We start from the raw sequence: 13,984 nt of genomic DNA, 5'->3' as shown, positions 1-13,984 counted from the left end.
TCTCTTATTATTATTATCTTAATACATGAACTTTTAAGAAGGGGGAATGGCCTGGCTTTAAATCCAACCTCTATTTCTCTTGTGCAAGAACATGCATTCCTCAAAGAGAAAGAACCAAATGATGTACTTTAAAGCTATTCCTTCCTGTGTCTAATGCAAGAATTCTTGTTTAGATAATTCAACAAGCCACACGAGCTTTCCACTGAAGTCAGCAGGACAGCTCACACGGGATGCTCATGTGCCTTAATTTTGCAAGATACTGATCTCATATGTTCATTATTTATTTGTGTATTGTTATGACATTCTTGTTCCGTCTCATATTTGTATCTTTCTTGCACTTTAAATAAACCCTCTGTCCACTTTATGCCTGTGATTTGGTACAGAGGGCAAGACAGGTATTGAGTTTCATTGTGGACTAGAGTAAGAAAAATCTATCATTAATCCATTTTCATAGGCCACACAGTGAAAAAAAGTCACCAATAGAAAAAGCAAGTCACATATGTCTTACACTAACACACATTCATCTTTCTAGCACTGATTGCAAATGCTGCTCTGTAATTATGAAATATATTAATTCATTTGCTAGAAAAGTGTTCTGAGAAATTTCATAAGTCACTAAACAGCTTACAGTTTCTTGTGATTGCTGAGGCATAGGCTTTTGTGACAGGCAACACTTACACAACCAAACACAGCTGTTTAAAAAACAGTGTAAAATGTGCAGGTGCATGAAGGACAAAAAAGAAAAAATAAGAAACAAAACCCACCCGCCAGCAAATTTTTCTACCAGGAATCTCTCAATACTCCTTGGTTTTAAAATCCTGCACCTGGGGTCTGAGAAGCTCAGCTTTCTATTATTATCTTTTTGAAAGCAATTCTTCATAGAAAAATAGGAAGAAATTGGACTTAAAAAGCTAAGAAACCAAGTTACAGAACAAAAGGGAATCTCAAACTTACTTGACATTTTTATAAAAAGCATTTTTGTTTTATTGACTTAAACTACTGCAACTACACCCCCGTGTGAGAATGAATTAGCCTAGATAACTGGACCTACCAATCTGCATAGACAATAGACAATAAACGGCCAAACATGTTTTCAATATATGGGTTTTTTCAGCTGATTAGCTGTCATTAAAACAATTGTGCCTGGTATTACGCTGCAGTGATTCTGTTGGTTTAACACCATAAACTGCTTATTTACGAATGTGATATAGTTTACATTTAAGAAACAGAATTGTCCTCTCTGGTATAGAGGTGAGAGTCAGACCCACATTTTAGGGAATGACATGATACCATGATCGGTTAGTAACTCCAAGGAGATCCGCTGATACTTTTAAATAACACACTCCACATCCATTCTTTCAAGCTTCTCACTGGTTTCCTAGAGCTGAAGGACTAGAGGTCATTCTGGTTATTCTTTCACACCACCTGAATGTGTGCTAAGCATTGACTATTAGATTTCTGGGTATTTACCTTAATTGCTTATGTGTAAAAATAAAACCTAAGCCTTTACTTTGGGTTTTTGGAGTTTTTTTTGACAGATAAAAACCTGAAAGATCTGAGAGATAAAAAATTAGTACTGCTTATTCTATTTCAGGGAAGTTAACTCTTAGTACTGAACATGACGTTATCTAATGTAAATACTGACATCTTTCCCCTTCTCCAAAATATAAATAGACAAGATCAACTCATGCAACAGGGAAATACACACAAGAAAGGGGTATTTTCAACCGTGTTTGTAGAACTGGAAACTAATTATGTGTTGTAAGTGTGCATGCAGTATGCCATAAGGCCCAGGTGTCCCGTATTGCTCATATTGCAATAGCTCATTTTAAGAGCTGAAAGTATCGTACTTTAAAATGGTGGGGTGGTTTGGTTTTGTTTTTTTTAAGCATGAATATATGCAACCCCAAAATAGTAAAAGACAAAATTAGCTGTGATATCTCAAGGATAAAGTAGCTTTGAAAAGGAGCGTAACAGAACTCTCACTGTAGACATCAATGTATTAGCTGTTAAATACTTCTATTCAGTGAGAGTATTTAAACACATACTTGGCTTTATTCATGTACGATGTCCCCCCCACCAATATAGTGAAACAAGTGCTAAATTTAAAGCAAGTGCTTCAGTTCTATGGTTTTCAGACAGTTGAGTGCAACGGTTGTTTGGTGGAGCAATCAGATGGCACTACTGGAAGCCTCAGAAAGCTTTACCATAAATACTATCTCTACTTGCAGAAGACGTTTCTTGAATTTCCATAACTAGAAATGAAGATGAGGCTTTTGTCCTTTAATTGTGATAACCTACTATTAGTAATACAAAAGAGGTAGAGAGAGAGCCTGCTACATATATTCTACCTCTATCAGTCATAGTTGCTGAATCAAAAGGACAATCCATTGTTAATCCACTCGGCATAGTGTTATTTTCTACAACAGTATAATAAAAAGACAAGAATTCTTCAGGTTTCCTCTGCTTGGGAGAAAAAAATAATTGAAAAAAGTACACATGATTTTCTTCTAATATCCATAATTTATAACTATACAAACTTTAATTCATGTTTCACTAATTGAAACATACAAAAATATTACATTCAGCAAACGTTCTTTCTTCTCAAGCTCTATCATGTTTTCTTAAGGTTAGGTCAACAATAGTGGAACCCAGGATGAAAGATAAATCACCTCTAAAAATATTAATCATAAATGGTAAGAAAACATGAGGCAAAATATCAGTGAAGTCACTTAAAAAATATTCAGATGATTTTATAATCTGTTTCCCAACAGCTGCATCTGGTTCTATTTCATATGAATGCAAGTTGGACATCTATAACCTCTGGGTTTGTAACAGATGTAATGAAGTTGAACATTTTTACATAAGCAAAAGCTGAACAAATTAATTTAAGGCCACCCAGTGTTTCCAAAGGCAATTGTCTGGCAATGCCAAAGGTTGCATTAGTCCATGCCAAACTACATCCAGACACTCTAGACATACTTTTCAAGTTTTATTATTTGTGGCTTTAATTATGAATTTCATCTGTCAGGTTTTCCTCTACCAGTGGTGAGTAATGCCATCAGATAGAGAGACTGGGGCTAGTTCTGCTGTGTGTTTGTGCGTAGAAATGTTTGAAAGAAGCCCTCAGTTGCTGCAAGCAGCACCACTGTAGTTGCACTGCTGAGAATGAGGTTGAAGCCTGCTAGCAGCTTGCATGGGCTAGGAAGGAAGAGAAAAGACAGCGGGTGGCAAAGAGCTATCATCACTGTCCTGAACCATGAGATGTGAACAGTATGGATACCAACCTCACAAGAAATCAGCATGAGCTTCAGAATCTCTGCTTGTGCACTGAACTCTATGCATCATTTATACAAATTCTGGTACCTCAAAGCTTATGTGGCTCGCTGGCTTCAAGCTTCTTGTTGCCACTGGGCTGGAGAAAGAGCAACTATCTTTTCTAGGCTGGTTAAGATTTCCCCAAAGAGAGGTTTCTTTCCTTAATAAAGTATGTCTGCTTTTCAGAAGTGGCTAATCCTTCAATCTCTTCTTCCAGTTTTTGCTCTGAGAGGCAAATGTTTGGCAGTCTCAAATAGCCAGACTCTTCGTTAAGTACATTACAATGCATAACAGTGCCAGAAAAAAAACAGTACAGGACAAGTTTTTAACTTTAGACAAACAGACCTTTAAGTAGAGAGTTCATCTATCACAAGCAACAAATTGAGTATCTACATACAATTTAAATACAGCCTCAATGATATACTACTGGTTGAATGACTGTATTTCTGATTTGCCCAGATTGAAATTACACATTTGGTTCAACAACTGTGAATTTAATTTTACCAAAAAGTAAAGCTAAGTATGTCTGATAACATATAAAGCTATAGCTATTAAATTTCCTGTTGTTTTAATAAGGGATTCTGTATCTATTGGAGAAAGTTTATGTCCAGTATAGCACTCATTCCATGTTGCACTTAACCAGCCTGGCTTTAGTTTTGATACAGGTTCATACACACATGTGATAAACTTTGGAAAAATAACCCACAGTGCAGAAAAATACTAACATGAAGCAATGAAAAGTATTGTGATTCCTAATGGCAATCAGCTCAACGTACATATTTTTTCTTATTTTTTAAAGTATTTATAAACTAGGTGTTGTGATTGGCTGGGTGGGTTTAGTAGGAAAAAAACCCAATAAAAGTGCTCCACTGTTACCATTGTCATCAGTATCCGCACTGTTTTGGAGTCTGATTCTAAAATCCACTGGACTGTGTAAATCAGCTGAATTATATATTGCCTGCAAAAGCCTCAGCTATGGTGAAGGCAGTTCAGGGTCTTAGCAGGAGCAGGAGATTGAATACAGCTGAGCTATAAAGTACAGCATTCTACACTATTTTGTAGTTCTTAAATAGCTATTTGACCTATTCAAAAAGTAAAAAGCCCTCTAGTAGAAGAATACCCATTTACATAAGACAACTGCTTCTGGAAACAATAAAGTTGTCTATCTGTTCAGTGCCCATCTGTGAAGTGCCCACGATAGGTTTTCATTCAGAACAAGGGCAGTTTCTGTTTAAGACATTTCACTCAACTACAGATTCTAAAAAAGCAAGTATCACACTGCAGGTTCCCCTTCATGCTCGCAGAAGAGGCCTTACATGCAGGCTGCTCTAAAACAGGGTTTTACTCATGTCATCTGTACAAAGAAGTCCAGTGGGGCTGTTTGATCTTGTGAAAGCAAAGCATACCAGCAGAAGCCCATGGGTAGTATCTAAAAAGCAGAAAAATATTTATGTCCACAAGCATACTTCCACAAAACCCCTTAATACCTCAAAATCATAGTTTAACACCTACATTCCCCATGAGGTGTGGAAGCAATTGAAAGCTATTCTCTCTGATTTACGATTTTTCTCAGTGAAATTTTAGGCATCTGAAAACCCAGAGAAGATGCAGATCTTTGAATTCTCTGCTGCTTATACAGGGGAAACAGAGAGATAGATACACCAGTTTGCTTCATTTGGGTGTACAGCTTTCCCATCACTCCCACAGAGTCATCAGGCAGTGCTGGATATGCCTGGTATTCCCCTTAGCCTGGCAGACACATGGCATGGAGAGCAGCAGCCACTACTGTGGTGCCAGATGTGTCCTCTGCGCTGTCACAGCTACACATTACTTTCCTATTTGCTTTCTTCTTGGCCATGTTACTCTCACATATCTGGTTGCACCGCAAGCCAGGTTCAAGAAAAGAAACTTCCTTTACCATACCATGATCTGGCAATTAAAGCAGTGTCAGCTGATCCTCAAAATAAGCAATCTGTCACCACTGTTCTTCCATGCTACTGCCTCAGCTACAGGGTTATGCAAAGCTGGATACCATCACAAGCAGATCTGACATTTTTGGTTGAACCTATAAGCAATAAACTTTCCAAGCAATAAGATAGTCTACCAAATCCAAACCTGGGGCTCAAGCCATAATGAAGTGATAACAACTTCTTAAAAATAAAAAAAAGTAAAATAACACTTTACAGCTGCTTGCTTTTTGCTTATTGTAGACCTTTCTTCAACAGCCTGATGGCAAGATCTGCAAGATCACTCAAGGTAGCCATCTAGCTTGTAGGCCAGATTTTGTTGCTGCCCGTGTTTGTAAGTGCTGATTCCCTCTCCCATAGATAGATAAAGACAGATTAGAAACATATTTTACACTTTTGGACAAGCACTTTAAGTGGAAGCAGATGATGCAAAAGATGAGTAACATCCCCTTCACCACCACCACTACCTCTCCTCTACTTTGGAAGGAATTCAGTGTTGGCCCAGACTGTTCTCTAGCCACAGCCACCAAACAAGCTTCTCTCAGGACCTGGAGTTTGGCATCTCTTCTGCTATGTCTGCATAGCAGTGGCTGTTAAAGCAGACGAAAGTGTGTATCATTCTCTGGTAGTTGAGAGTCTGAATTTCACATCTGTGTTCCCTTAGGAGAAGTTTACTGAGCCCAGATTTTAGGAGCCTATTGATCCAGCAAAACAGAAGAATCTAGTTTTGAACTAATCTATCTCCACTGCTTGGTCTGTCTTTCTCTGGATCTAGCATCCTCATGCCTCAGTTTCAATAGAAAGGTTGTGTGTGCAGCTGCAACTGCAATAACAATGTCAGTGGCAGGGCATCTGAATAGTTCTCCCTCCTCCACTGACTATATTGCATGGATCTCCGCTGATCAGCATAGGCACACAGACACCTAGTGCTCACCTGTGAATCCCACTGCATAGGATTTAGGCCCAGGTTCTCAAAGTCTTTATGCCTGTTATTTCCCATGCTGGAATTCCCAAAAGATGTCAAAAGCAAATCCTGCCATTATATGGAGGTTTTTATCCTTTGTGTAGGCTACAGGTAAGCAGGACAGGAGAATGCTCCTAATTCCCTGGCCATTTGAAATTAGGTATTACAGTGTCTTTCCAGGCAATGATGAATCACAGTTGCCTGCAATTTTCTTTTAGAGTTAATTGATTCCTGAAGATGTAAGAGCTTATATGGCAAACTGACTAACCCTCACCATAGTGAGTATTAATTGTTTGGACTCTCAAAATAGCTTACAGGAATAATACATGCTAACCACACATACCAAAACATGCTACTGTTAGTCAATGTTCCAAGCATGTTAATTACCCTTTCCATAGTGCGTGTGTGTGTGTATTACAGTGCTCCAAAAATGTATTTTTAAATAATCAAGCCACAGAGCGGAGGGTGAGATCACAAGAGTCTGGGTTACAAGAAGCGTCTGGGTTAAAGCAATGAAGTTAAAATGGAAATTCTGAGATAGCTCCCATTCCCTATTCCACACGTTTTATTTTGTTTATGAAATAATTAATTCAGTGACTGAAAAAATAATTGAAAGAGTTTCTGAAAAGGAAGAGTGAATACCACTGAAGTCCTGTACTTCATATTTCCTGTCTCAAAACAGCTGTCAGAAACTAGCAGCACTAAGAGGCCATGAAAAACTAAACATGAAAGTAATGCGTTAAGTAGCAGATGCAGCTTTTACTTAATGTGATAATTCCTCTTTGAAAAAGCATGCTACTAAAACAGCAGTAGGAAATTCTTTCTTAAGAATACACCTTCTGGTCATTAAAGCGGATGGTCAATGCCTGGGCAGAACCAGCGACCCATGTAACAAGCTCCTGAATTCTTTTCACTGCAGAGTGAACTCATGGCTGACTCTAGGCAACTACAGTTAGGTGAGACAAATCACAAACATGTTTACCATTGCCCAAAGAGAAACAGTGGTTACCATGTTCAAATATCTGTTCTACAAAACATGGGATGTACACTGGTAGTCAAGAAAATGCTTGTGAGATCCAAAGAAAAGAGGTTCAAACCCAAAAAGAAACAGTTGTGGGTTTTCTATTAAAAGGAGAGACTTTACTAAAAGGTTTCTGGTTCTATATATATATCAAACATTTAGAGGAAATACAGTTAGAATTTAGTTAAAAGCATTCTCCTGAAAAAGTCTCATTTTCCTTCCCTCCTCCCCATATACGCTTCGGGAACAAGAGCTCCCAAAAGCCTGTTGGAAATGGAGACATTGCTTTCAAAGTCTTGTGCAACAGGCAGGGAAAATGTTGTACCATGAAGGACATGCATTTTGTTCAGTCAAGCATTACAGGGAGCTCTGGGATAATAGATATGACAGTGAAGGGGTTTTATAGCATCAGTGTTATATAATGTCTTGATTTTCGTGGATGGCTAGCAGCAAGAGAGCTGCACTGGACGATATGAAGTCATCTCTCGAAATAATAGGATATGACAGGCCAAGTGTATTCCGGCTTGATCTGCACCAGGACTAGTATAGAATATCTCACTGCAATGCAGCCATTCCCAAATCAAACTGATGAAGTCAAAGATGAGTGTACGTTCCAGACATGAGGGAAAAAACCCTGTGTTTTCCAAGAGTGTCAGCTCCTGGTACTTAGTGATTAGTGTATTCTAACACAGAATTTAAATTACGCGTGTACCAGGAAGGGATTTTTGGGTTTTATTTATTTCTACATCTCAATGGCAGTCAGCATACAGAAAACATCATGATACAATGAGTTCAGCATGTGGAGGTAATCATGTAGTTAGGCAGCAATGTTTAATCTAGTTGGGGCCAGTAATCTCTGGATGTCGATATACAGTGTCATGCAGGGCCTTGCCGCATTTCCACATGGGAGATCTTTTACTTTACAACATTAAAATCTGCATTTGATTTCTTACTCTCTTATCTGACTCCTTAGGGATTCAGTAAATCCAGCAGTAATTTGCGCCTGCCATTCTCGTGGGCTTTAACACAATGGCAGTCAAGGATTAAAATCAGGCTCCTAAAGCTGTTATCACTTGCAGCTATCTGCCCTGCCCTTCTGATGGAGGCTGCCAGTGCCACCGCACTAAGCCTGAAAACCCAGTGAAGCAACTCCTGAACATTCCAAGCCTGTTTATTAAGGTACACAGATCCACGCTGAATTTAATGCTTAGCTGAGAAGGGCAGCAGCACCGAAGCTGTTTCATAAATCATGCAGCAATCTTTGTCAGAGGTGGGGGAACAACTTGGGCAGCACCCACCTGAGCCATCTGATTTTATTCTGTGTCTCCATGTGAATGAACCCTTGGACTTCATCAGTGTTTACAAGCTAGTAAATGACAAGCCTTCCAAAAGCAATTGTTGCAGAACAACAGGGCTGCTGCAGATGCTTTGCAGACTGTTCTTTTACTCAGTGCTTTACAGACTCTCAGTTTTCGTTCGTTACTTTTTTCCCCCCACTTTTTTGAACTTTTCACAGCCACAAATGAAGCAGAAATGAGGGTTTGCTGCACACCCTCCTCTGAACCCCAAACAAGAACTGTGTTAAGTCACTGTCTCCACGTTGGAAAATAAACTCTCTTTCAGAGACTTGGGTGCAGTTTTACAGCAAACTCAGAAGTATTATAGAGCAAATTATATAGGCTCTTATCTACATGTTTGTATTACACAGAGTGAACAATCAAAGTAGTTGTTGATTTTAAATGATAAACTTTTATTCTGAATATACTGTTTTTGCACAAGAATTAACACAACAGTTCTAGGATTATAAACTTTTTATAACATTATTGTACAAATTTTTACAAAAAAATTATTTTTCCAGGCTTGTCAAGTTCCACAAAAGTGTCAAGAGAACACAAGAAAAGGGAGAAAGACCTGCCTGCCTTGGGAGAGCAACCAAGTCTCTTTTTGCAGAAACGCACACTGAGCATTTCAATAAAAATATCCCAGAAAGCATGATCCAGACGTTCCATACAACACAAGAAGAGAAGACAGCTTTGTCAGATCACAATCACAATTCATGGCATCTGAACAAGACAGTATCCCTTTAGCCTCAGTGAAATTATTTCTTCAAGATGATGTTTTTCTTTTAAACCATAAACAGGACAGATGCAAGTAGCTGGGAAGAGGGTGAGGCTAACTTTTCAAAACTCTTGAATTGCTTTCAGACACTTTGTTTTAATCTTTTTACAATAGTTTACAATGAGTATTAACAATATTAACATTGCGGTATGAAAAAAAATCATAATAAATCTGGCCTTTGTTAAAGGCGTGGATATCTGATGGAGTGAGGGTAAAACTTATCCTAAGGAAGGAGTTATTAAGATTTCACCTTCAGTTGACATTCCCAAAACACCCCAGTTGCATTGCAGTGCCTTGTAGGCATTAATATACTTCTTAATAACCAGTGTGCTAGCAACTGAATTTTTAGGACCAGTGGGACTGAGGTTGTGTTTTGAAATTAAGACATACTAAGCACATTTTCTGAGCGTAAGTGTTAATGGGAACAAAAGGTCTTCATGTCTCTTCAGTGATACCGAACCACAGCAAGTAACACTTGGGTTGCAAAGGTCACTTAAAAGGGATACTGCCTATTTGAACCCAGTAAGGCCAGTTTTTAAGTTAGTAAAAGGAATAGTCCAGGAAAACTTACAAATGGCAGCAACACCGTTTTTTGTCAAGTCAAGCAGTAAAGCCTCAAGCATTAGAAACATGAAAAAGATCATACTAAAATCTTAAAGGTACAGGACCTAAAAATCTTGTCAATCAAACCTGCTGTGTCATGTTAAAAACCTGTTACAAATATGGACCACGATCAGTGTTTTGGCAGTAATGCTGGTTGTTTAAATGAAAAACTAGAAAGAAACCTTTCATGTTAGGTCCTCAGATCATGTTTTGCAGAGTACCATGCTGTAAAAATGTTAATGGTGGTTGTCAGACATACAATAGGCTGCACGACTTCTGAACTGAAACAGTCCCAACAGTTCCCTTAGTACTATTTAAAGGATCTGAGCAGATATCAACAGACCTTTTTATCTGGCTTTAAAACAAAAAAGCCCCTTTTTACAACATATTGTAATTTGAAAATGTCTCAATTTAAAGCCTAGGATCAAGCTGCTTCTCTCACAGACAAGAGAAGATGACTATTATGCATTATGTGAGAGTAAGGATACTTTTCTGTGTGAGGATATGTATTTGTTCATGCAAGTTTTTTCTAACAGACTGCTATTCACATTTTGAGCTAGCTAGAGTTCACATTGCATTTTCCATCTGTGTTTTGCAATTTGCAGATATCTAGGCAGTGCATTTTAAAAAATCTTGACCGTCACTTGGATAGAATCAAAATATATATTGGTTTCTGCAGAAAGAAGCCAAAATGTCATTTTTTCCTTTTTAAAGAATTGAGTTCTGTGGGGAAAATACTAAGCCCTTCTGGGAGGGCCAGATCCTGAACTTTCTATCAGATGGGTATAACGGCTGGAAGGCTAAGTACTCATACAGAAACATGTTTCTTCAGGTCATACAGAGGAGCAGAGGAGAGGAACAAAGGGCATTTCCCTCTCTGGATAACCCAAGAAGACTGATGTATCTGCATGTCACGAGCTTCTCCCTCCTTTTGTATTTGAACACTCTAAGGGAAGTGGGATGAGAGCAAAAGCCACAGTCGTGTTCTGTGGCAGCACAGATTTGTGCCATCTTTCTACCTACAGGCTCTAATCAAATATTTATTAAGTAACTCAAAATATGGCCAACCAGTGTAAGCAATTTGTTACAAAGTGTTAAATAACATAACTTTTCCATGCTTTTGGGAAGCTAAGTGAAGACTATACAGGACAACATACTGACAATCTCTTGAGAAATTAAGAGAGCAAAATGCAAACTAATGTGTATTTTAAGTAATCTTAGAGTAAAAGCTATGAGTGTAGTAAGCATTGGCCTAATCCTACAAAATTTGTTCCTCCCATAAAATTTCTATTGACCATGTTAAGGAAAATTACAGGATGCAGTCTCAGCACTAGAAAGACTCAAACTACCTGTTTATGAGATGGTGACCAGTGAAAGGGTGAAGAGAAGTTCAGTAATAGGACTGGAATGAAGAGCTCCAAGATTATTATTATTATTATCCATATTATCAAAATTAGCTCACCTTCCCTGAGGAGGACCTGAAGTCATCCAACACAGTTAATTGTCCTTTTAACCCCATGACTTTACTAGAGATATTTTTTCTTCAAAAGCTAAATCTGTTCACTGAACAAAAGGTCAGGGTTTTTTTTTTTTCACTTGCTGTATTCCCAAACATAAGAAAATACACAGCTGGAGCCAAAGTACATGAGAAAAACAATGAACCAGCCGTGGGTACCACTAGAGTAGACATCTGATCTTTAAGCCATGCCATGGCTTTCAGTAGCTTTTTCAGTTTTCATAGGATACTAACGCATGCCCAATTATTTCTTTAAGCTTTTGGCATGATTAAAATTATATCGATCAATTGCCAGCACATACATACCAATGCTTTGCATTTTCTTATTTTTTTAAAGAGCTAGTGTATTGTGCCATGTTAATATTTGCATATTGCAGTTGTTAGCAGAATTGTACAATACCAGCAGAGTTGCACATTCATTGGTTTAGCTGTCTTGCAATACTGTTTAGTTCTGAAAACTAGAAAAAAAGCACAAATCATATTTTGCATCAACACTATGCTACACTGTAATATTGCAATTTACTGCACCAATCTGTATCACCAATGAGGTTGTATAAAAACAACTTCTAAAATTATTATTCACAATCAAGTATCAATGTGCATACATATAGATTCAAGGCTCCCCATTTGTTTGTTTTCTAATCTCAGCAACCAGGACATTTTGCTGTTAAATATGCTATTTTCAATAATAAATAGCAACAGCAGAAGTTTTAATATTATAGGTGTATTTATATGAAGGAAACAAAGGGGGAACTTGATATGAACCTTAGAGAACATATACTTCCAAAAATAAATGTGTTAAATCTGATTTTTATATACTTAAAATATCTGTACACAGATTTTTATGTGAGATCACTATTCTCTAAAAAATCCAACTCAACCCTTTTGTCACGATAGCTAAATTTACCCTATCTTCTCAGCTTTTTCATTACACAGTATATTCAGAGCTCTGTTTTATAATATAATGACTTGATTGCAAGACATTGCAATGTTCAGTTTCTCACACAATAACAGAATCACTCATTTACCTTTTCAATGGACTATACTCTACCATCAAAGAAAACAAACTGAAAAACAATAACATAGCATCATCATCATGCAAAATACCCTTGGAAACCAACGTTCAAATATCACAAAGACAGTTTTTATTCACAAGCATTTTTGTTTGAGCCTTTGAAGAATTCTACTAGCTTTATGTATAACTGCATTGTGAAAAGAGGGTGAACATTACATTGAAATTAACATTTTTCCGACAGAGAATGACATCAAGTTTAAGATGAGAATCACATTTTAGTTAAACTCTCAAGCACCTCTATATTTTTAAAAACAGAAGTTTCCCTCCTTCCTTCCTTCAAACTAACAATTTATCAGCCTGACAAATCTTAGCTGGCTACATGATTCATTTGGAAGAATAAACCACTCACCATAAAGTATTGAAATCATGCTGAACTTCTGACGGCTAGCCAGTATTTTAATTTGACTCAACTACTTTGGACAAAACTCAAAGCAGCCACCATGGTGCTAGTAGTGCAGATTGGGGAGTAAGTTTTCTTTCTTCTTTTTCTTTTTTTTTTTTTTAAATAACTGTTCATGTAAAAGAATATAAATCTTCAAGATATCCAAAGCTTAAAAGAAATAAAAATCATGTACATAAGCTATTATCAGGGGAGCCCTTTTACATGAAGTCATCAAGATTACAACAACAAACAAACAAAAGGAAAAAATAATCTTAGATTCCCCAATGGAGCACATACAGAATTCTGTTTAAATGGCATAGATGATGCAGCATTCACACACGTTTAAGGATCTGACACTCCAACATGCAGCCACCGTGGGTGCCTTTATGAGTCTCACACCGACTGATAACCAGACACAAGCACTGCTGTTCTGCTGCTGTCTGAATAGCTGACCCTTTTAAAATGAAACTGAGGCTATCGTTTTGGCCGGGTCTTGATTAAGTTATGCAGGTTTTGGTTTAGCAAGGTCATAACTGGTCGTGTCTGCTGCCAGATAACAGCCAAAGCAGGACCAACTGAATTCCTACCATAGACCACAGTGATGGACTCAGACCAGAGACACCACCACAGTCGGCCGAATCTTCCTGTTGACAAGAAAAGAAGAAATCATTTAAAATTAATTACAATTAAATTTCCTGAGAAGTAATCTACACTTTAGCCTTCAACATTCTGAACTATTCTTGAGGCATCCTTTTGGGTCTTATATATGTTATCTTGCCTAAAATAACAGCAAAGCAATTCCTGCAAGTTTGGCTGATTTTTTATACAGAGAGTGGCAATGCTACATGGGAGGATTAAATACTTACAAGGCTTACTGCAGTCACTTATGAACTAGATGGGATACTTACACAATCAAACAAGAAATGCTATAGGATATGCCAGCAGGGCCCAATAAACCACACCTATATTCCTTAAAAATTACATCAATTTGGAGATTTTGAGTATCACTTTATTGTGAGG

General features: G+C 37.7%; 1 protein-coding gene across 3 annotated transcripts in view; it reads right to left on the bottom strand.

The window, feature by feature from the left end:
* Window positions 1–8,996: 8,996 nt before the first annotated feature.
* Window positions 8,997–13,984, bottom strand: part of CACNA2D1 (calcium voltage-gated channel auxiliary subunit alpha2delta 1) — a 381,052-nt gene continuing 376,064 nt past the window's right edge. For 2 of the 3 annotated variants that reach the window (XM_030479619.1, XM_030479620.1), the window contains one exon: window positions 9,126–13,608. In XM_030479619.1, the coding sequence (XP_030335479.1) occupies window positions 13,492–13,608 (117 nt within the window). In that variant the 3' untranslated portion in view covers window positions 9,126–13,491. Of the gene's footprint in view, window positions 13,609–13,984 lie in introns of all 3 variants that reach the window. The other variant, XM_030479618.1, reaches the window with a different exon arrangement.

This window comes from Strigops habroptila, chromosome 3 (genome assembly GCF_004027225.2).
Source record: "Strigops habroptila isolate Jane chromosome 3, bStrHab1.2.pri, whole genome shotgun sequence".
In the NCBI taxonomy this organism is placed as follows: domain Eukaryota; kingdom Metazoa; phylum Chordata; class Aves; order Psittaciformes; family Psittacidae; genus Strigops; species Strigops habroptila.
The sequence above is the reverse complement of the archived record's forward strand: the minus strand, read 5'-3'. Positions and strand labels throughout refer to the sequence as shown.